Consider the following 23,352-nt stretch of genomic DNA (forward strand, 5'->3'; position numbering starts at 1 on the left):
GAAGACATTTTTGGGTTCTCCTGACCATCTTGAGCACATCAGACTACATGGCCTTGCTTTTCTAGTCTCTTGCTGTTTCTATGTTTTGGAGCTTCATATGGATGGGTGGGTTTATAGGAGGTGCTGTGAGGGTTGTGGCCATTCTGCAAAACTCACCAATTTTTTCTAAATATGTGCGACTTGATATTTTATTACTATATGTGTGAACTATCAGCTATTTCTTTATAAAGTGAGTCTTTCTTCACAATTTCATCAAGAGTTATTCAAATACAGGGGACCAAAACAAGTCTTTTTTCATTATGCAGTATGAGATGCAAGTAAATTGAAAAGATAACTCAGTGATGAGTTTCGTCCACGGATAATCAACAATCAACATGTCCTACTTGAAATGGAAATGGTTAAAAAAATTCTAGTTCGATTATGAGAAAACATATTTCAATCCAATCACAAAAATAGCATGAAACATAATCATGGATATATTAAAGAAAAACAAAATCCCTCTTCAGTTTCTGGTTACAAACTTGTTCAACCAAAGAACCGTGGCTTGATAGTTATTGAATTTGCTACTGGGGTGAAGATCCTTCAACTTCCCATTCGACAGCTGTTAGATACAACTTATTAAGAGATCGAAGAAATGCCTCTTTCAATCTATCTCCTCAGGGTATGCATAATGTATTCAGCATAGAGGTCCCTGCACCGGAAAATCATTTCAAAAACCACCTTAAATAATGTATGGGAGAAGACTATACTTTAGAAAAGTCAAGGGCTAGAATATTCGATTTTTCACACTTTAACTTACATTGAGTACTGGATAGCATTAAGGGCTGTATCGGAAGGTAGGAAATCGTTAACTGCAACCTCCTTGTTTTCATTCTTCTTATCTGTGCATTTGGTTAGGAGTCATTGCAATCTCTATAGAGTGAATTTGTTACTCAAAATAACATTTGTAAATTGCTAGAGGCAAAGCAATAGGTAGGATAACAATGTAAAAGGAAGTGTAGGATTACAGTCTTCAAAAAAGCGTCGGATCTCAGCAAGGCGATGAGGAGAGAGTTGTTTGATGTCAGTGTAATGCCTATACTCTGGATCATCAGCGCATACTGCAATGATCTTATCATCTTTCTCTCCCTGTTAGGTTAGACAAATGGAAAGAAGATATGATTTCTCATTTACTTTCAAACCGATGGGATTGATATTGCAAAAGGATCAATTCGGTTGTTTCCATTAGGAGTTCAAACTTAAAAGAGTACCTGATCAATCATTGGCATAAGTCCAATGGCCCTCGCTCTGAGAAAACAACCAGGAAGAACCGGTTCCTTTCCAAATGATAATTCGGTAATTGTTATTACTTTTCTGTACATTACAATTGTAAACAAGAAGCAGCTAAATGTCTAAAAACAACTGTTGTCAAAGAAAACATGAACATTCTCCTCCAATTGTCATCTGTGACAGATACTGGAAATTATTTGGAATAGGTTTTCTTTGATACACGTTAGGCATTGTAAAGTTGTAAATTGGATCTAATGAAAGAGAATATATGAAGAAGTTAAATAAACTAGGGAATCTCAATCACTATTGAACGACTCTGTCACTTAGGCATATTATATACTCCTATTATCAGTGGTGTCAAAACCTTATACCTATCCCCTACGATTTGATCATGTAGTGATAAAAATGATACTAATTACCGATTCCTAAATGTATCTTATGTTTAAGCAAAAAATTCTTGCATGATCCATTATGAGCACACACGCTATATTTTTCTTATTAGGCCAAGTTGTATAGTTTAATGTTATGTGCAATAAGTTTCATATTAACTATATTGGATATTACTATTTTTTAATCTTATAGTTGGGCTTTGCTAACATAAAAGTAATAAGTTTGATATTATCGTATGTTACCATACTCTATACTAGTAGTCACATATGATACATGAAATTTAATAGTAATGATACACAAAATGTACCACGTTTTGACAACCTTGTACATTTTCCAAAGGCGGCTCCACCCTTTGCCAAGGGTGTTCATCACTTGATTTTTTTTGGTAAATAAAACATGTAGTAATTTCGATTTAGCTTGATTTTCACACCCAATTTTCACTCTCGAACACCCAAATCAAAAGTAAATTGAACTCTCAACCCAAAAAAACCAGCCCACAAATTGTGAAAACTCATCGAGTGCGATTGTAATATCTTGTGTATTTTGCTTTTTTTGGATGACAGCCGATATTAATAGGTTAAAATTTTGTTCATAGAGTTGTGATCTAGAGTTATGATTTTTTGGGGCCGCCACTGACATTATCGCATTCGACTGAATTTGGTGAAGCTTTTCTGCATGTTAGATGGGAATCCAAAATTACCTGCATGAGGACTAAGACATCCAATGGGTCATTATCTTCACATAGGGTGCGAGGGATGAAACCATAGTTATGGGGATAGACCACGGATGAATACAAGACCCGATCAACCTGGACGTCAATTCAAGAAGTGATAAAACTAAATACGTCATCGGCAATTTAAGATCGAATTATACATAATCTGTTCTTGAAAACATACTACAAATTGTACGTCAACTTACAATTCGTGGAGTAATTAACCTTCTCTTACCCAAGCCTAAGACAAGTTACTCATACATTCAAATAATTGGAAACATCATCCGATGTCAGCTTTGGATTAATTATTCATACCTTAATCAGTCCCGTCTTCTTGTCAAGTTCATATTTAACCTTACTGCCTTTTGTTATCTCAACAACCTGTAGCATGTGAACTATCACTTGAATAGGCGGACGATATCAGCATTAGGAGGGACCAAAATTCCAGAGAGAATCCTATCAAAGATTTCAAATCTTATCGATGTCGGTCTTTTTTCTTTTTCGTTCTTGTTTTTCTGAAAAAGGAACTTTAATTTGAAGCTTCATCTTAAAACAAATGACAAATAGATAGCAAATAACAATACAAGTTGGTGGTTAATATGATCCTCCCCCCAAAAAGGGAAATATATATGGCTGGCTCTAAAGTTTAGCAAGACTTACACAGTTGACTATAAGGGGTGCTTCGGGCCCTGGAACAAAGATTGCAAAATGAATAGTATTAGTATTCTAGTAAGCATTGAACAATGGGTGAGACTTGCTGATTGAAAATCATAATTTTCAGTCGATACCAATCTCAAGATCATGCCAAGGATGTGCAGCAACCGATCTTCTAGACAGAGAAGAGAGGATCCTCTCATTGAGACGGGGAGCAGGTCGCTGTGATTGAGCATCCTGAGCTTCATCATCATTTTTGGTACCACTCATTTTCTACCAAATAAAAAAAAGTATAAAATAGGATAAATCGTCAATTTATATTGGCAAAAAATATTTTGTCTTTGATTGTGGGTGCATAACGTCGTGTCATATATTCATCAACCCGTATGAGAAGATGCAAATATTAAACTCAACATGGAAAACATATGTATGTATATAGATATATAATCCAGGAAAATAACATATATGTATATATATATATATATATATATATATATATATATATATATATATTGGGCGGTTTCGGGAACAACTAATTAGAAACCTAAAAAGACACCTCATAGTTTCCGATCAAATTTTAATGATCTAACACACTCAATGTGATCAGAACGTAATTTTAAAGGTACCCGTTAAAAATCAGCAAAAAAAAAGACCAGGAAAGACTTGATCTGAGCAGTTTTTAGCTTAGATTTGACGAACGGTTCAATCAAATACTGTTCGAAACAAGCACTTTCCGGTTATATTTCTGCTAATTTCTCGCGGGCACCCTTAAAATCACATTATGCACACATTGAACGGTTCGAATCAAAAAAATTTGATCGGGAACTATGAGATTGAAATTTGAGGTATTTTTTTAGGAGTTTAATTGATTGTCTGCGGAACCACTTCGTATATATACGGACTCTCTTCTACTGGGGGACCCCTCATTTAGCTAAAATGCAGACCTCCCATTTTCGGGTCATATTTTGATAATCCACATTTTGCATATATGCAGGCGCCCTTAGTTGAAGGGCCGTATATATGAGTCCGCTTCCTCTAAGGAAGCCCTTAGAGTTGTAAAATGCAGACTTCAGTTATTAATCGTTGAATTGTATTTTCAATGGTCCGAATCCGCAAACAATCTATTTGTGCGAATAGATTGTCCGCAGATCCGGACCATTAAAAACACAATTTAACAGCTGATGACAGAAGTCCACATTTTGCATATGTGTGTGTATATATATAGAGAGAGATATAGAGAAATCTTCAAGTAAGGACCTTAAAATGAGAACTTTATATGCGGACCTCCCTATTTGTCACCTTTCCCGATCGGATTTCGATAATCCGAACCGCTCAATATGTTCAGAATGTGATTTTAAGGGTACCTTCTAGGAATCAGCCAAAAAAAAGACCGGGAAGGATTTCATCCGAGCAGTTTTTGTTTGTTTTTTATCGAACGGTTCAAATAAAAACTGCTCAAATCAAGCCCTTTCCGGTCATTTTTTTGCCAATTTCTAGTAGGTACCCTTAAAATTACGTTCTGAACACATTGAGCGGCTCGGATCATCGAAATCCGATCGGAAAAGACGAGAAATGGGGAGGTCCGCATATAAGATCCTCATTTTAAGGTCCTTACCTGAAGATTTTCTCTTTCTATATATATATATATATATATATATATACATAATTAGAGGTGACAATTTGGACCCAATTTTATGGACCCGCCTAAATCCATTCTGTTATAATCAGCTCAGACCCATCAATATTTAAATATGGCTTCTAATTGCGCGAACTTAATAAACCAATTGATGTTATGGGTTTGGATGGGCTGGGAATGGGTCAACCTTAACAGACCCGGACTTATACTAGAAGAATACGACAGGTGAGACTTGAGAGAGAGTGTAGGCTAATAAGCGTTCGGCTGAGAGGAGTCTTTGATCCGGTGCGGTGCGTGCACGGGATAGTGAAGAATGGATCAACGGCTGGGATCACTACCAAAGCATGATCAGACGTTTGGGGGCCAACACGTGGCCGAGGGAGTTTGTATTCCGTGTCATCATAATTAAAAGCCCTATCCCCATGTTTGTTCCATGCTTTGGAGAATTGCGAGACTGGATGTTCCAGTGCTACTACTCAAAAAAAACAAACCAGTCTATTGGTACAGCAAATATGTGCACAGATTATTGATAGATTTTTATATGAGACCCACTAAGGGTCACACATAAGTGATTCAAGCCGTTCATTATGTTTAAAACATTTTTTAAGGGCCTTTGCGAAAAATCAGCTCAATCCGATACCTATAAGTGTTTGATTTAATCATCTAACTTTTCATTCAAGTTTTTGGAGAATCAAAAGCTAGACGATTAGATCAAGTACTTATACGTATTGGATTGAGCTGATTTTTCGCGGGAGCCCTTGAAAAAATGTTTTAAACATAATGAATGGCTTGAATTACTTGTGTGAAACTCTTAGTGGGCCCCACATAAAAATCTGTGCACAATCTGTGCACAGATTTGCTGTGCCAGCAGACTTTCTGAAAAAAAACTACTCTTCAAAAGTACCAAAAAGGTATATTCTTTACTTTGCCCACCCACTTTTTCACCTACGCAATCCAACACTACTCTCTATTATACCTACTCATGTCGCGTCAACAACTCACAGCCTTTTTTTCTGCCCGGGCGTGCACCCCACGGTGAGAGTAGATCTCACTCGCTGGCGTCAAACGGCGCGTGAGCGTTGTTCCGGTAGAATTTCAAGGTCGGCCTTTTACCATCGCGATTGTTTCCTCTTCCCGAACACAACCCCATGGTTAGCTAGCAACAGTGGGTGAAGGCAAAGTACCAAGGGGAGTATTGAGCCTATTGGAAGGATGAATAGTGCTCTTGGCTCTCTATTATTGCCAATGGGTTCAGTTTGTTGAGCCCGTTCGATTTGTTGAGCCCTTTCGAGATGGATCTGGGGATGCTCTTATGCGTTTGGATAAGCTTGAGAGAGAGAGAATCGAACGGTCTAGAGCCAGCCACATGGGATCATTACAATTTTGGTTGCAAAAATGACAACACCACATGGGCACTTGTCAGCAAGATGTTTTACATGAAGACAATCGCACTATAATTTCTTCAGCATAATCAATGAACGTCCATTTTATCTTTTTTCACTTGGAGGTCAATTTGAAAAAGGGATAAAATAAACGAAAACGGGCCGGATCGAGCTGGGTTTGGGTATGATCTAACTCATATTTGACCCGATCTATTTTTAAACCGCCTAATATTGACCCATATTCGACCTGTTTATGTTTAACCCACGATCCGTTTTAACTCGTTCAAACTCACCCATTTGCCACATCTATATATTATCAACGGAAAATCATACCTGAGATTGAAGGAGAAGGAATGGAAGAATGAGTTCACCACAGAAAAAAATAGGGGGCAGAGTTTAGATTTTTTCACTTGTGAACACACGAATATAAGTTGCTCCCCTTCTTCTCCCCTCGTATTTATATACAAAGGGAAAGCCCAAAGCGATCTCTGAGGAAGGGTTTGGTCAAATTAATCCCGAGACATTTCAATCACGTGTCTGTAACTGAGACAAAGTAGTTGTCCGGATCCACATGATATTGCTACAAATTCTCAAGCCTCCTATTTTTGGCAACCAAAAAATAGTAGTAATTGAAAGCGCTCTCTCTCTCTCTCTGATTAAGCTGATTTTTGTCCGGACAATTCAAAAAGTAACTTTTTAATTTATTAACGAGTTCCCACATATCTATCGGTAATTATAGGGCCGGTAATCACAGTAGACTTCCTAGTTAAAAATTGAAGGAACAGTCATTCCACATGCAATTTAGCTACTCCTATTTCATTTGAAAAGTAGTAAAGAATTACGACAATTCTATTGCACTTTGTTGGATTGTTAATGTCAATCACATAAATATTAATGTCACTCCAAAATTTGCTATTAAAAAGGGGATAGGGGTTGCTAGAGGGTAATGTGTTAATGAAATGTGGATGAAAAAAGTGTCAGCACTGAATGGGTTTTTCTTTCTTCACAAAATACAAGCAAAACTTTTACCCACACTTTTGGAAAACTATCCCTTATTTAAGGGTTGTTCAACTTAATAAGTCAAGTGGCTTAGTTTTTGTTCTTATTCAAAAAAAATTCATATTTATTATTTTTTTGTCAGTTTTTGGGAGATTATTACTTTGTCATAACGAGAGGAATTTAAAAAATAAAAAAATTACGAACAAAATTCAAATTTTTTTGAATAAAGACGATTTGTCTTTATACAAAAAATTCATGCTGTGCTTAGATGAGTTTTTGAGAATTTTTTTGTTTGGTTTTTGGGATAATGAGTGGATAGAGAAATTAGAGTAATGGTTGGAGATTGGAGTAATAAGTGAAGAGAGAGAGAGAGAAATGAAAATAATGATTGGAGATAGAGGTAATGAGTGGAGAGAGAAATGAGAGTAATGATTGGAAGTATGAGTAATGAGTATTTTTTGAGTTGAAATTTTTTTTGCACAAAACAAACCAAACAAGGCATTAGGTTTCAATCGTAATTTTTTATTTTTTAGATTCCTCTCGTCATAATGAAGAAATGATCCACACAAAAAAATTAACGAAAAACCAACAAATGTGAAAAAAATTGAATAAGGACAAAAATATAAGTCACTTGAATTATTAAGCAGAACAACCCCTTACTAGCACAACAGAGGAGGAGTCAGAGGAGTAGAGAACCATAGATGTCGGCAACGAAATGACGTCGTTTTGCTATAAAAAAGAAAAAATCTCGCTCGCGAGTTTTCCCTTCCCGGGTCCAACTATTTGCAACTGTGAATGAATTGTATGTAGCATATTTTTAAGTAAATCATATCCGGATAAAAATGCACTTAAAAAAATTGGACAAAAAGACCCCTGCCAATAAAATGATGCCATTTTTGGATGTCTTCTTCTTCATTACTCAGCAAAAAAAAACTTCAACCATGGCGGCTTCTCTGCAACTCAGACCATTTAAGCTCCAACAATTCCGCTTCAACACCATGGTTGATTGCAATCTACGAAACATCACACGGAGATTCTCTTCGACCTTTAACCCATTGCACGATACAATAAGCGCTCTCTCTCTCTCTCTGATCTGGAACCGATTGGTGGAGAGAAATGATGTGAAGGTGGGTAATTTGGTGGGGAGAGACAGTAGACGACGACGATGAACCAGAAGAAGACGACGACAAACCAGTCCATTGCACATTATCAAAATGCGTGATATTAATCACGCATTCACGAAATGCGTTATATGGAGCATGATGCATTTTCAAAATGCGTTTTTACCGTGTGTATATATATATATCACATCTTCAAGATGCTTTATAAAGTATTCGGGTATTAGAATCCAAACTTTCCAAACATTTTCGAGTTTTTAAATTTGAAATTTTCTAAAATTTTCAAGAATGTGTACCTGACATGTTGACAAATTTTTTTTTTGAAGGAGGTAGTATTGCCCATATAAAGGAGGCAGCGATGGCGGGTCTAGTGGTAGTCCGGCGCAAACGTTTTGCTAGGGAATCACGCTAGCAGTGGTGGATCAGAAGAGGGGCTATTGGTGGTGGTCGCATGGAGGTCGGTAGCAGAATTGCAGAGAAAGCAACAACCGATATAAGAGAACGTAGACATTTTCGTGGTGTTGGTGTTATGCTCTGGTGGTGAAGTGTTGGGAATAAAACTGGTGGTGGTGTGGCGTGGTGGTGGTATGGAGGAAGAGGAGAGGACAACACAGAAAACGGGAGAGAAAAAGGGCCAGGGAGGAGCTCAAAATTTGGGGAAAAATTAGATTTGGGATAGGAAATTCTATATTGGGAAGCTTAAGGGTATTTGTTAGGTTATATTTTGCAAATTATTATAAGATTTGGGTGTTTTATTTAGCGCAGGATACATAGAGTAAATCGGGAGTTGCAAATAGTCGATCCCTTCCCACTTTCACGATTAAAATAGGATCGAAACAACGTCGTTTTGCTATAAAAAAACAAAAAATCCCGCTCGAGTTTCCCCTTCCCACTACTTTCACGATAAAAAATAGGGCAAATTATAGTTACCCCCCTCTAACTATGCCTCGCATACACTTACCTCCCTTTAACTTTTTTTTTGGCACTTAACCCCCTCAAACTAACGGAAATTCAAGCGGTCATAACTTCAAACGGTCATAACTTCTTCATCCAAAATCGAAAATATGCAAATTATATATCAATTTCGAGGTCTTGAAGTCAGCTTTCTAATGACACCAAAATCACATCACGATTCAAAGCACACAGAAAGTTATGATCAAAATGGTCTTTCTGTCTATCAGCCCTTACTCTTTTGATCATAACTTTCTGCATGCTTTGAATCGTGATGTGATTTTGGTGTCATTAGAAAGCTGACTTCAAGATCTCGAAATCGATATATAATTTGTATATTTTCGACTTTGGACAAAAAAGTTATGACCGTTTGAAGTTATGACCGTTTGAATTTCCGTTAGTTTGAGGGGGTTAAGTGCCAAAAAAAAAAGGTTATAGGGGGGTAAGTGTACGCGAGGCATAGTTAGAGGGGGGTAACTATAATTTGCCCTAAAAAATACAAAGAAGAGAAAGCCAGAGAGGGTGGGCTCCCACCACCTCCGCCGCCGGCGAGCACCACAACCCAACCCCACCACTCCTCCACCGACGGCGACCGCCGCCGCCACCGGATTCAGGGCTCTCCGACCGCTGTTATCCCCAACAACGAAGGTCTCTCTCTCTTAGTACCCTTAACTGAGTTGCTGAAAAGAAAAAACCCTAAATAGAGTTGCTTGAGAAAAAAAAACCCTAATTCGAAAATTTGGGTTTCGAGGAAATTGTAGTGCCGAACTTGTGCATTTGAGTTTTCAACTTTGAATGAAATACTTTAATAGATTTCCTAACTGGCCGCTGCTGTCTCTTGGGCTGTCTGATGCAATGAAAACAAAGATTGCATATTTTTTTGTTTTGATTTGGTTTACATCTGTCTTAAACACAAGTCTGAGGTCTATGGAAAAGATTTTAGGAATGGCAAAATGTTTCCATCGGGTAAAATCATACAACACAAGACTAAGTGTATCTAATGGACCAATTGTCCTGCTGCAATCCAGTTTCAGTTTGTATAAAAGCATTTGAATACTCATTGTGAGCAAAACCAAGAAAAAATCAATGTTCTAAAAATCACTAGTGGGGCGGAAAAGAGGCGTTTAGTTCCTAGGTCAAGACAAGTCGGCTGCCTAATCTAAGCGTTGGACCACTGCCTAGCGGGGACTAGTCGGCTTTTAAATACACTCAGTCTTGTGTTGTATGAATTTTACCTTGTTGCCAAAACAATAGAATTGAACCTTAGAAACAGGCCCGTATGCTGATGTTTGCCCAATATCCTACTTTTTTTGTGGACAACATGATGTGCTCGGTTAATTGCAAATGACGTCTCAATTACCGGATATCATGATTTTAGGGCTGTTATCACCTTTGGTTGATATCCTACTGTTGAGTAATGCCACATCATCACTGTGTGCAAAGCAATTAGTTTTCCAAAATAGTGAGAAGCGTGGGAGTACATGCATGAAAAAATGGTTAGGCAAACTAAAGAGAGTACTTTTCGGGGGGAGGGATTTTTGGCTTGGAAAAATTTGTGTATTAGTGTTGGGGATGTTCTAGATGCCATAGCATAAGAATCCCAATTTGTTTCAGGTCCACACAATACTGGTAGCAAATTTCACAACCTGAAGGCCCACAATGGCTTCATCTACTATTGCATCTAGCTCCTCACCTTTCATCAACAAGGTACATAACCTCCTATTATCTAATTTTGCCCCAAATTTTGTCATGAATGTTTTTTTAATCCCGAACTGATCGCCCTTTGTTTTTGGGCGCTGCTATTCGCAGACCTCTATTTACTCCCATAGCCCGTTAAAAATTTTCAATTATACTCGACAGTTAGTTACCGAAATTGAGATATATTTTCAGCGTCCAATTACCGAAATATAATATTTTTTTCAACAGATGTTTACCGAAAATGCATGTTCGGCAGTTGTTTACCGAAAATTGAACATATTTTCGACATGTAGTTACCGAAATATAATCTTGTTTTCAACAGCAATTTACCGAAATGTTATTTATGATTTTCAACAATCATTTACCGAAATTTAGTGGGCTACGAGAGTAAATAGAGGGCTGCGAATAGCGGCCCCCTTGTTTTTCCCCTTCCGTCTTAAGGTTTTTCCCCTTCCGTCTTAAGGTTCAGAAAGATATGGGTCTCTCTGCTTTCTCTTCGCAACCCCCATTTTCCTTACACACTGCCAAGAAAAGAAATTCCAGGAAAATCACGTGCGTCATGGCACCACAGCAAACTGAACGCAAGCCTGCCACCTCGGGTTCGGTTGGGTTCTCTTGATTTGTTGTACAATCGATATATTTTCAGTATGGGTTTGCAAATGTCTTGTATTTCCGCGGGGGTGTGACTATTCTTAATGATTAGGTCAAGACTGCGATGACGATGACCGAGAAGATCCTCGCTAGGGCTTCCAAGAAACCGATACTGAGCCCAGGCGAGAATGTTTGGGTCAATGTGGATGTCTTGATGACTCATGATGTTTGTGGACCTGGCACATTTGGAATCTTCAAAAGAGAGTTTGGCCAGAATGCTAAGGTGCAGAATATGAATTACTTTCCAGTGTTCCATATTTTTGGATCCAATTAGTTGTTTTGTTGATTGACAACCGTTATATGGCATTTGAATGAGTATTATTCGAATAATCAATTCCCAAGCTGTTATGCATGGAAATAGTTCATCACCAAAACTCAACGATTTTGAGGTCTACTAGTTGAAACCCTAGAGTGCCAATATAATGAGTCAATAAATTGATACGGCTAGAGAAGAAGTTGATAAATATATTGAGAGTTTTCAACTTTTCGCATTGGTTTGAGCTTAAGTTACCATATAGATGAAGAAATGGATGGACTTAATGGGAGCTCACAAGTCACCACTAGTTGAATTCATGACGTCCAATGAAGCAATGTGTTGTCTTGAACTTTTGGTCACTTTGGAAATTGGTATTAATTTTATGAATCTTATGGAAATAGTTTTTCTAGTTGTTAATGTGTTGTTGAATCTCTAGCCTATAGTGATCCTTTTTTTAGTTCTGACTGACATTTTGATGGTCAGAAAGAACATATAGTATTTTCATGTAGAAATATTTACTACTTACATCCATCCCAACCTTGCCTTGAATTTAGATTTTATGGAGCTAAGAATCTTTTTTTTTTTTCTCTCTCTATAGTCGCAAAATCAAATAATGGTTGTATTGATGGAGCTCTCTTTATGAACATTGAAGGTGTGGGACCGTGAGAAAATTGTGATCATACCTGACCACTATATATTCACTAATGATGATTGAGAGAATCGGAACGTTGATATCTGCAGGGATTTTTCCATGGAACAAAATATTAAGTACTTTTACGATATCAAGGATCTTGGGAATTTCAAGGTCGGAACTTTTGGTCTTTCTTGATGAACTTGTGCACTACTATGATACTATGACACTCCTTTCTTGAGCAGTGATTTGACAAATTTGTTTAATGATTTTACAGGCTAACCCTGATTATAAAGGTGTATGCCATGTTGCTCTTGCCCAAGAAGGTCATTGCAGGCCTGGAGAGCTCTCTCTCTCTCTCTCTCTCTCTCTCTCTCTCTCTCTCTCTCTCTCTATATATATATATATATATATATATATATATATATACACACACACACACACACACGGGGGACGGTTCCAGGGACACCCAAAAAAAATACCTAAAAAAACGCCTCATAGTTTCCGATCAAATTTTTATGATCCGAACCGTTCAATGTGTGCAGAATGTGATTTTAAGGGTGCCGCGACAAATTAGCAAAAAAAATGACTGGAAAGGCTGATTTGAGCAGTTTTTATTTGAACCGTTTAATAAAAAACTGTTCGAAACTGTTTGGATCAAGCCCTTCCCGGTCATTTTTTTTGTTGATTTCTCACTGGTACTCTTAAAATCACATTCTGATCACATTGAGCGGCTCAGATCATCAAAATTTGATCGGAAACTATGAGGCGTTTTTTTAGGTGTTTTTTTGGGTGTCCCCGGAACCTCCCCGTATATATATATACGCCTTCTAGTAAGGACCTTAGGTGTGGACCTCATAGTTCATAGCCCCAGGCTAATAATCGGAGCCAGCCAACTTGTTTAAAACATGTTTTAAGGCAACCTGCAAAAAATCAGCTCAAACGAATATCGCTAAGTGCTTGATCCGAACTGTTTTTTATAAAGCTTGACAGGAACTGTTTTATGAAAAACTGTTTAGATCAAGTATTTCCCGGTCATATTTTGAGCTAATTTCTCGCAGGTACCCTAAAAATATGTTTTAAACAAGTTGAATCATTGGAAAAATCCAAGTTTGGCATTCTTGTGTCAACATTTATTTTGGACCCCAATTTCAGGTCTTGCTAGGAACAGACTCCCACACGTGTCCCGCAAGAGCATTTGGCCAGTTTGCGACTGGAATTGGCAATACTGATGCAGGTTTCTTGTTAGGCACCGGAAAGCTTTTACTTAAGGTATGTAGTTGATCTTCTCTGTGCACATGTTTCAGCAGTTGAGTAGCTTTTTCTTCTCTTTTGCTAATTCCACGCGATGAGGTAAATTGCGATTAATATTTACTGTTGCTCTCTGATATAGTGAGTGTTTCTCTATTACTTTTTCCCGGATGGCTTATGGTGTAAGTCTTAGGGTGCTCGTAAAGTAGTGTATGTCTCACACATTCTTTAGCTAAAAATTGTCGGTGAGTACTTCATGATACATGAACCTTGTTGTCTGGAACTTGGATGTAAGCGTTCTCTATAGATTCACTGATAGTGCATAAAACTATTACTCGTACAATGATGCATCATACGCATGTGCGTGTGAGTGAACTCGGGGGTGCTTGGAGTTGGAGATATGGCTTCTTTACTAATTTGGTTTGGGGATGGAGGTATTTGCTCCCCTTTCTTCAAGAATTAAAGTGAGACTAAAGTGCCAACTCAAATCAAGCGGAAAAATTCATTTGTTTGATGGGCTTTCTTCTGACCTTTTCACTATTTCTTTCTCTTTTCATGCGTTGGTTGTATTTGGTTAATTTCTAATTCACCTCATATTTGTGTGGGGAACAATAGAATGTTTTTAAGTTATTTCTATGGGCGTTAGTTCTCCAAATGAGATTGAATTTTCAAGCAGATCATTCAATGTGGGGACTTACTTAAGCTGGTCATATTTTCAAATGCTGCTTAGTTCACATTTTGAACATCTTGTCAAATCCATGCCTCACATTATTTCGTTTCCATTGCAAACTAGTTACTGAAACGACCATAATCAGATGTCTAATAAAGAGCCTGTCTTAGATGCCACAATTTTGCAGAAATCAACTCATCAATCCTCTCAAAGTTTTGTCTTAACACACAAATCTGCAAGCATATAGAGGGCTGATAAACATAGATTTTGCTGCAATTCCTTTGCCACCTTTTCCTCAGTTGTATGAAAGTCCAGAAAGCTTTTACAACTGCAGATGTTTCATATTTCAGGTGCCTCCGACATTAAGATTTGTGATGGATGGTGAAATGCCGGATTATCTGCTTGCGAATGATTTGATTTTGCAGGTACTTTTTGCAGCATCTTGTGGTGTTTGTTTCTTTGTATGGTCATAATTTTCTCCGGTTCTTAAAGCATTGTGTTTCTGGGATGAACTTTGTGAGTTATTGGGTTTATCTCGAATTGTAATGAATTGTCAGTGCATCTAGTATTTTTATTTCGATACAATAAGTTTACTGACATTGCAGATTATTGGTGAGATTTCTGTGTCTGGTGCAACTTACAAAGCCATGGAGTTTGTTGGCTCTACTGTGGAGAGTCTAACTGTAAGTGTACTTAAATTTTCCCTTGAAAGTATTTGTCAGTCGCACTACTTCAATCATGTAACAACTGTTTCATTGATCTGTGCTACATAGATGATAGATGGAAGAACGAATGACTTTATGCAACATGGTTGTTGAAGCTGGGGGAAAGAATGGTGTTGTACCAGCTGATAGTACTACATATAAGTATCTCAAGGTTCATTATCTGCCCTCTCTCTCTCTCTCTCTCTCTCAACATATATCTGCCTAAACTTAGTTTCTTTCCCTTGTCCTCCAAAAACTCGTTTTGTATGTGTTCTTTCAAAATATGGTACCAAGTTTCTTTGTGCAACGTTGTGGTGTTTTGCATTCTCACAAATCAATGAGCACGTATTTGGATTTCGGACTTCAGCATAGCTTGTTTTAGCCAAAAGAGTAGTAGAAATAGTAATTGTAGCCTGAGAAATTGAAACAGAAAGTGGAGTAGATTTTAAAAAGGAATCCAGAAACCTTCAGCTTGAAATTGCAGTGGCATTAGCAAAAGCCTACCTGGCAACAGTGGTGGGTCTCCTTTTTGTTTTATATTCATCAAAATCCCCAATGATGCCTCTCATCATCAAAACACAACTTCCCTCCCGAAAAGAAACCAGATTGGTTAGTCCACTGGTGTATTTGCTCCCTGCGCAATTGACCAAAATTTGATTCTTGGGGTTGGGTCACAAAAATTTATTTCTTGTAAATGCTCTAGTCTTGGCGTGATTATCTTGCCTTTAACTAGACAAAAAATAACCAAAACCAAACCAAACCGAGCCTTACGTCCCAATCACTTGGGGTCGGCTACATGAATTTGTTTCCTCCATTGAGCTCTGTCAAGAGCCACTTGTTCACACAGACCCATTATACTTATATCTTTGCACACTACAGCATCTAATGTCAATTTAGGTCTACCCATCTCCGTAACATTGCTACCTAGAGCAATCCTATCCGCTCTCTTAACTACTGCATCTTCTGGTCTACGGTAAATATGTTCAAACCACCTTAGCCTATTTTCCCTCAACTTCTCCTCTATAGGTGCTACACCTACCATCTCACGAACTGTTTCATTTCTAATCTTGTCTCGTCTAGTCTTACCACACATCCACCTCAACATTCTTATTTCTGCTACACTCATCTTGCTCACATGTTGTTTCTTAATAGACCAACATTATGTCCCATAAAGCATCGCTTGTCTTATGGTAGTTCTATAGAATTTTCCCTTCAATTTTGTGGGTACCCTCTTGTCATATAGTACACTAGTAGCGCTTCTCCACTTGAGCCACCCCACTTGGATCCTATGGGTCACATCATCAGCAATCTCTCCATCTCTACTAATAATTGAGCCTAAATACCTAAAATGATCACTCTTTGGTATCTCCTAGTCTTGGATCACCCCTCTTTCTTCATGTGCACTACTGGTACCACTAAACTTGCACACCATATACTCAATTTTACTCCTACTTATACGAAATCCCTTTGACTCTAATGCTTTCCTCCAAATTTCTTGTTTCGTATTAACACTTCTAGCGGTTTCATCTAGGAGGATAATGTCATCTGCAAACATTATACACCATGGAATATCCTCTTGAAATTGTCTAGTCAATTCATCCATAACTAAGGCAAAGAGGTACGGGCTCAGGGCTGATCCTTGATGCAATCCTACGGTGATTGGAAATTCACTTGTTTCCCCTACTGGTGATCTAATGGTAGTGACGGTACCTTCATACATGTCTCTAATCACCTTGATATACCCTTTGGTCACTCCTTTTCTCTCCATGACCCATCATATGATGTTCCTAGGCACCCTATCATAAGCTTTTTCTAAGTTTATGAAAACCATATGGAGATCCTTCTTCTTTGCTCTGTGTTTTTCTACCAATCTCCTTAATAGGTAGATAGCTTCCATGGTTGATCTTCCTGGCATGAATCCAAACTGTTTCTCTGACACCGTAGTCACCATCCTCAAGCGATGCTCAATAACTCTTTCCTACAACTTCATCGTATGACTCATCAATTTAATACCTCTATAGTTGTTGCAGCTTTGAATATCTCATTTATTCTTATAAATAGGTGCTAAGGTGCTCCTTCTCCATTTGTTGGGTATCTTCCTAATCATAATAATCTTGTTGAACAACTTCATCAACCAAGTCACCTAGACTTTTCCACACTTCAATAGGGATACCATCTGGTCCTAGGGCCTTACCCGGTTTTATCATTTTCAAAGCTTTAACCACTTCGAACTTTTGTATTCTCCGATAAAACTCATATTCTATGTTCTCGCCAGGTACATACACTTCCTCCCCATCAAAGGCTCCTTCATGTTTCTCGTTTAACAACTTATCGAAATAAAGTTGAGATTAGTCAAGATTTGCATAAGCAACGGTAATTTAATAAAATAAAATAAAAATTAGTAATTTAAAATAAAATAAAAAACTGGACAAAAAATAAAATAAAAAATCAGTCGAGATTCGCATAAGCAATGGTAATTTAATATCCACTCTCATGAAAAAAGAATTGAAAACTGACTGCATATTGGCTCTTATTTTCCCAGCCAATGAGGAAAATGCATTTTTTTGCTGGTTGGCATTAATTACTGGGCAGGGATAGTTTTACCTCACTAGCTTCCATTGTCTAGACTAGATTGTTATGGTCTTTTGGTTTGTGCAGGATAAGACAAGCACGCCTTATGAAGCAGTTTACAGTGATGATCAAGCCAGGTATGTAGTATCCTTTTTCCCTATTCCATTTATCTGGTGCAATAAATCTACTCACCCTGCTCTTCACCAAATACTATGCCTCCTGTCTTTATGTTCGGACTTGTGCAACAAAACCACATTGCCTGATTGTATCATTAATCCTCCTTACAATATAGAGCAGTTTGTATTTTGCTGTCGTTGGCCTTGAAGCTGTTCAGAACTCGAGCATCAGCATTAATGTGGATAAATTTGATGTTAATTCTCAACACATCTGAATGGTTGATTTTGAAGGAGGAATACCATATTTTATAATGCGAATAAATGACCTACCATTCTTGGCAAGACCTCTGATGGTCACATCTCATGAAATATGAAGGTCTGATATCATAATATTCATGAGATATTATAACCTTTATCAAACTAAACAGAATATTATGAGAATCAGGTGTAAATGGCCTGGTGTCATTTCTTGGTGCTTGTTTTATGAAAATAACCTTCATATGCAACCTCTTCTTTTCTTAATTATTTAGTTAATCTTTCTCCTTGATATATACATATTGCCAAAGGTTAGGTCTGTCTCCAATCCTCCCCCGCCCATACCCCCAATGATTGGGGGCTATATGGGTTATGTTGTTGTTGTTTCTCCTTGATAAACAATATTTGGGTTTAGGGGGGGCGGGGGGGTTTGGGGGTGTGGGGGTGGTTGTCTAGTAGGGTGAGATTTGATCCTCCTTTTAGAGAAATATAGCTCATGTGAAAGTTGGATGCTTGTTACTTGGTGAATTTGTAAGAACTGGATTTGTACGAACTGATGGAATTTCTTTTCTCAAACCTATAGGGAGAAGATCTGGCAAAGCCAACTGCTAGTTGGGCATCAGTTGTGTCTGCTGAAGTGATTCCTGTTTCCATTCAATTTAGTTCTGCCACTGTGCTTGTGGCAAAGTTCACTTTAACCCTGATGTCTTACAAATTTGGGGATTGGGGACAATCTAGATGGAATGCATTCTATTCTGGTTATTAGTTGCCAGGTGGCTCTTAATACAAATGTCGATTGGATGACTTCTGTTGTATCATTGCCACTCCTTCAAGAGACTTTCCTCTGCTTCATCATACCCTGAAGAACATCTATTTCTAAATCAGTGATTAGGACACTGGACAGTGGTTCCTTCGCCAAATTCCTTTGCAACCCAACAAGCTTATTGACGTTAGCAACCTCCATCAAATTCGCTTGCTCTGAAACCTTAGCTCAATAACATAGTCCAAGAAAATACGTCTGCTCTGCCTTTTCAAGACTTTTGTAATGTTACTTTTCTTGTTGTTTTGCTTTGGAAGGTGACATATACTGATGGGTGAATATTTTTTTGGCTTCTAGATTTCTTTCACAGTATAGATTTTACATCTCAAAACTGGAGCCTCTAGTTGCTAAGGTGAGTTAGAATTGATAAATTGACCTCTAGTTTCTTAGAGAAAATAAGGGAGGGAGGAAGGAAAGAAGCCATTAAGCGTTCCCTTTGACTTTCCTTTTCATCTATTTAAAGCAAGCGAGAGCTGCAAAACCTTGGTTTATAGATTGGTTTCTATTGTATGGAGTTGCAGTTTAAAATTGGTTTCTGCATATTCGGCAAGTAATACATTCGGAAACTTTTGCAGCCTCATTCTCCTGATAATCGAGCTTTAGCAAGGGAGTGCAAGGATGTGAAAATCGATAGAGTCTACATTGGATCCTGTACTGGAGGAAAAACTGAAGATTTTCTTGCCACAGCCAAAGTTTTCCTAGCTTCAGTAAGACATCACTTATCTACATGTTCCTTTTTTGGCATTGTCTTCAGAGTTTTCCTTGTTCTATGCTGAACCAAGCATCTCGACGTCTCTTCACTTCTCCAATAATCACTGTACTCTTATTGAGACAGAGACTTGTTTTGTGATCAGTTTTGGAGCTTGTTTTCTGCAGATTTCCCCCTTGAAAAACAATCCTTTTTTTTTTTAAAGGATGGATATGTAAAACTATTTCTGGTGAAAACGTGAACGAATCAGAAAAGGATGATTTTGTCCTTTCATTTTCACAAACAGCGTCTGAAAAGTGTTCTGGAAAACTGTTTTGGAGAAGGCAACAGACAGTCTTGAATTTGTCTGACTATTTGTTGTGTGTGTGTGTGTGTGTGTGTCACAATTCTAAGCAGAATAGTTTCTTCTAAGCCAATTGGGATTTGGGAAGAACATCTAGCAAACCAGTGTAGCAGTGTATATGACGTGCATTTGTAGGCACCATATGCCCTTTTTGTTACTTCGGGGTCTTGTTGCATTGTGCTATTTTGCGGGAGTTGTCTAGAAACAATCCTAACCTCCAGCACCCCGGATGGATGTGATCTACTGTGGCATATATACATATGTTTTTATGTTTCTTAGTACCATTTTCCATTTTGGGGTATATGGAGAAGTCCTTTGTCTTTTATCAGTTTATGTGTTCGATGGTATAAATAAGTTGAGACTGGGAATCATGTCAACATCATACAAACAACTAGAATGAACCGGCTGTAAGTTGGATAACATGACAATCTGTCTTTGGAAAGACTTTCTCTGTGGAAACATAATTGTACTTCTTCTCTCTGGTGATTTACGTAACGGTACCATGTTCCAGAATGTGTGTCCCAATATGTAAGTTGCTAGGTGTCGGATCGCTTTTCCACCATCTCTCCTAAAACCAATTGGTGGTAGGAAGGGTTTAATTAAGTCTTTTATGGCATTCAACATCGCATCCGCAAGTCTGTTTTTAGAGCGGTCGCAGAGAGTGGCATTATGTAACCAAATCCATGGGGGCACTCCGGGCCCAACACTAGGGTACTAGTGTTCTGGTAAGCTAAACACAACTAGACACCATAAGTACATACTTGTGTTTGGCATTCTTGTTTTTCTGGATCGAGAACGCTAAATATATTTTGTGCAGGGAAAGAAGGTCAAAGTTCCCACTTTCCTTGTTCCAGCCACCCAAAAGGTTGGTATATTAGCTTTATTAGGCCTCATGGTGCTGAATAGTTATTTAAATTTGTTCCAAAACTCCAAAAACCACATATCTTCTCTTATATGATCAATTTTCAGGTGTGGATGGACGTATATAGTCTGCCCGTTCCAGGATCTGGTGGCAAGACCTGTTCCCAGATATTTGAGGAAGCTGGTTGTGATACACCTGCAAGTCCTAGTTGCGGTGCTTGCTTGGGTGGTCCCAAAGACACTTGTGCGCGCTTGAATGAACCTCAGGCAAGTGTTACTATTTTTGTTTAGAAGCGACTCTCTGGAAAATATCGTTGTTTTATGTGCACAGTATATGCCTTGCCTCCCGTTCTCACCCCCAACAGACATTGCCTCCATACCTATGGAAGTACTGACCTGTATACCTTGTTTCCTTATATGTCCGTTGATCACGCAGACTCCCTCCATTCCTAATTGAAGGTCCATCTTTCCTTTTTTGGGTGTTCCAAATTCATTGTCCATTTTCAAAAGTCAACCCAGAAAAGACTACTAATTTCCCTGTATGCCCTTTCCTCTTCAGATTTAAATCTTTATTTTAGCAAACCAAACTATAATTCAAAAGTTGGCGCCATTATAGGGTAAGAGTTGTCCTCTCTATTTTTCTCAAAAGTAGGCGTCATTGCAAATGGATTTGACCTCTGTTTTTTCAATTTCAATCACAGGAGTCTAGTTTCAAGGGCAAAACAGGAAAGTGAAAGTTTTGTTTAGGCAATAATGATGCTCCGTTAAATAGTGGGATTCTCAAAGAGGAACAATGAATTAGGAACGGTGGGAGTATTAGAATGTCATTTTTTAAATAACGGAGGTATATCAAATGGAGTTTGAAGAAGGGTTGAAAATTTGAAAAAAAATGGGAAAGAAAGGAAATAGGTTTTTTATTTTTTTATTCAAAGGAAGCAGTATTTTCATTAAAATGAACAATTAAAGGCTTGTGCCTTTTGCCTCGAGGTTTGTCCTCTATGTCTGCTTTGAAGAATTTCACTGAGCATTATCTAAAACTTGATAAGATAATGGAAAATGTAATTGTCTCAGTTTGGTATTAATAAAGCATTTGCGAAGGGGTCAAAACAACATCTATTGGTATTATCTTTTTGGTGGTGTCTGTTTTAGCTGGTCCATTATGTTTCGTTTTATGAAGCTTCAGTTTTTGAAGAAACTAATTATCTTACTATTCTCCTCCCTTTTTTTCCCGAGTTCGTTATTTACTTGCAGCTGGATAGACACCTTTTATCATTCTGGATAATGGCTTGTCATTGTAGGTCTGTGTGTCAACAACAAACAGAAACTTCCCAGGTCGAATGGGCCACAAAGAAGGCCAAATCTATCTAGCTTCTCCATACACAGCGGCAGCTTTTGCTTTGACTGGCTTTGTCACTGATCCAAGAGAGTTTTTGCAGTAGCCCATTACTTGTGATTGCTCTTGTACCGTTTGAACTTCTGTCTGAGTGGCTGAAGCAAAATATGAGGTTCAGTTTACTGATACAATAAGAACATCTCCATATGTTGTGATTGTGTAGAGATGCTAGTATGTAACATACCGTGGTGCTGCAACTCTCTGTTGTAGGATATTTGAGAGAGAAAACGCTTATTTAATAGGAGTAAATTTTATGAGGGCAGTTGGTTGTTACAGCTGATAATAAATCCGCTTGTTAAGTAGCTGTATATTACCATATGTTTCCGAGAAAATGGAAAATAATAGAAAATTAGAGGCCAGCCCTAGTTTTAGATTAGGTTTCATTCCACCCCTAAATATTGTTCCCGAACCTGCATAGGCTCTGTTAGGTTGTATAATGGACTTTTTTGCCCCAAATCGGCTGGTCGTGCTCTCTCTCTCTCTCTCTCTCTCTCTCTCTCTCTCTCTCAACTCGGCAACGCGATCCAGTCCATTTACGGATCTCACTTCCTCAGCTCCATCAAATCCCTCCGCAAATCCAACTACATTTTTCCTCTCCCGTACAAAGAACCCATCCTCCTTTACCAACAACGATTCAGTGACAGATGAAGGCATTGATAAAAACCAGTAGACGGAGTTCGTGTTCTTGAAGGATTTTGTAGACACCTTATTCTAGACTGTCCAGATTGGTTTACTTACGGTTTTTGGTTCCCCAATGATGATTATGGTCAAGAACACTCCGAGGTTATTGGTGTGTTTGAGCTTTGAGTGTCTTGAACCTCATTCAAACCTTTGTCGAGCCTTGTCCAGACCCTTTAAGCCAGAACCAAACGGCCTCAGCAAAACCATACTTGCTTAAGCCAGTATTGTGCTGGCGTGCGCCGATCAACTGCCACGTGTTAGTCATCGACCGTTGACTTAGTCAGCACCGACGCACGCAGGTATAATGTTGGCATACGCCAGTCAAAAGTCAGTCAAATATCACTATTCACCACGTGCTGGAGACTTTTGTGGCCACCCTGACGTAGTCTACAGTCCCCTAATGATTACCATTGTGCAGCCGGCTCCCCCTCTCTCCTACACCACCTTTCAACCCAAGTCTCATGCATTTAATGCATGGGAGGCTCTCTTCTTAACCCAATCAGCCTTTAACTCAACTGATTACTGCCCTCTTCAGTCTTTTCTTGGGCTATAAATACCCCCTTGCATTTATATGCAAGGGGTTTACAAGTATTAACCACCATTAAGAGTTGAGGCATTTCTCTCTCTTGTC

At 38.3% G+C, this 23,352-nt stretch overlaps 2 protein-coding genes across 6 annotated transcripts; one reads left to right on the forward strand and one right to left on the reverse strand.

Moving 5' to 3' along the window:
- Positions 1-403: 403 nt before the first annotated feature.
- LOC131334532 (soluble inorganic pyrophosphatase 1-like) lies at positions 404-6,584 on the reverse strand. The gene is made up of 9 exons (XM_058369587.1): positions 6,377-6,584; positions 3,160-3,298; positions 3,032-3,060; positions 2,687-2,752; positions 2,360-2,467; positions 1,251-1,316; positions 1,008-1,128; positions 800-881; positions 404-691 (listed from the first exon to the last, which is right to left on the reverse strand). Exons 2-9 carry the CDS (start codon positions 3,293-3,295, stop codon positions 649-651), a joined length of 651 nt encoding a protein of 216 aa, XP_058225570.1. The 5' UTR covers positions 3,296-3,298; positions 6,377-6,584; the 3' UTR covers positions 404-648.
- A 4,078-nt stretch (positions 6,585-10,662) lies between these two features.
- On the forward strand, positions 10,663-22,345 carry LOC131334530 (3-isopropylmalate dehydratase large subunit, chloroplastic-like). 5 transcript variants are annotated; one of them, XM_058369583.1, is made up of 15 exons: positions 10,706-10,818; positions 11,279-11,413; positions 11,513-11,683; positions 12,458-12,521; positions 12,625-12,691; positions 13,501-13,619; positions 14,619-14,693; positions 14,874-14,951; positions 15,049-15,144; positions 17,631-17,680; positions 19,032-19,086; positions 19,310-19,441; positions 20,604-20,651; positions 20,756-20,914; positions 21,946-22,345. In XM_058369583.1, exons 3-15 carry the CDS (start codon positions 11,622-11,624, stop codon positions 22,084-22,086), a joined length of 1,146 nt encoding a protein of 381 aa, XP_058225566.1. In that variant the 5' UTR covers positions 10,706-10,818; positions 11,279-11,413; positions 11,513-11,621; the 3' UTR covers positions 22,087-22,345. The 5 variants fall into 5 exon arrangements, with proteins under 5 accessions (XP_058225565.1, XP_058225566.1, XP_058225568.1 ...); XM_058369582.1 differs by lacking the exons at positions 12,458-12,521; positions 12,625-12,691 and having other exon boundaries at positions 10,663-10,818; positions 11,273-11,413; positions 13,503-13,619; XM_058369585.1 differs by lacking the exons at positions 10,706-10,818; positions 11,279-11,413 and having other exon boundaries at positions 11,544-11,683; positions 12,369-12,521.
- The last annotated feature ends 1,007 nt before the right edge of the window (positions 22,346-23,352 follow it).

Source organism: Rhododendron vialii, chromosome 7a, assembly GCF_030253575.1.
Source record: "Rhododendron vialii isolate Sample 1 chromosome 7a, ASM3025357v1".
Lineage (NCBI taxonomy): Eukaryota > Viridiplantae > Streptophyta > Magnoliopsida > Ericales > Ericaceae > Rhododendron > Rhododendron vialii.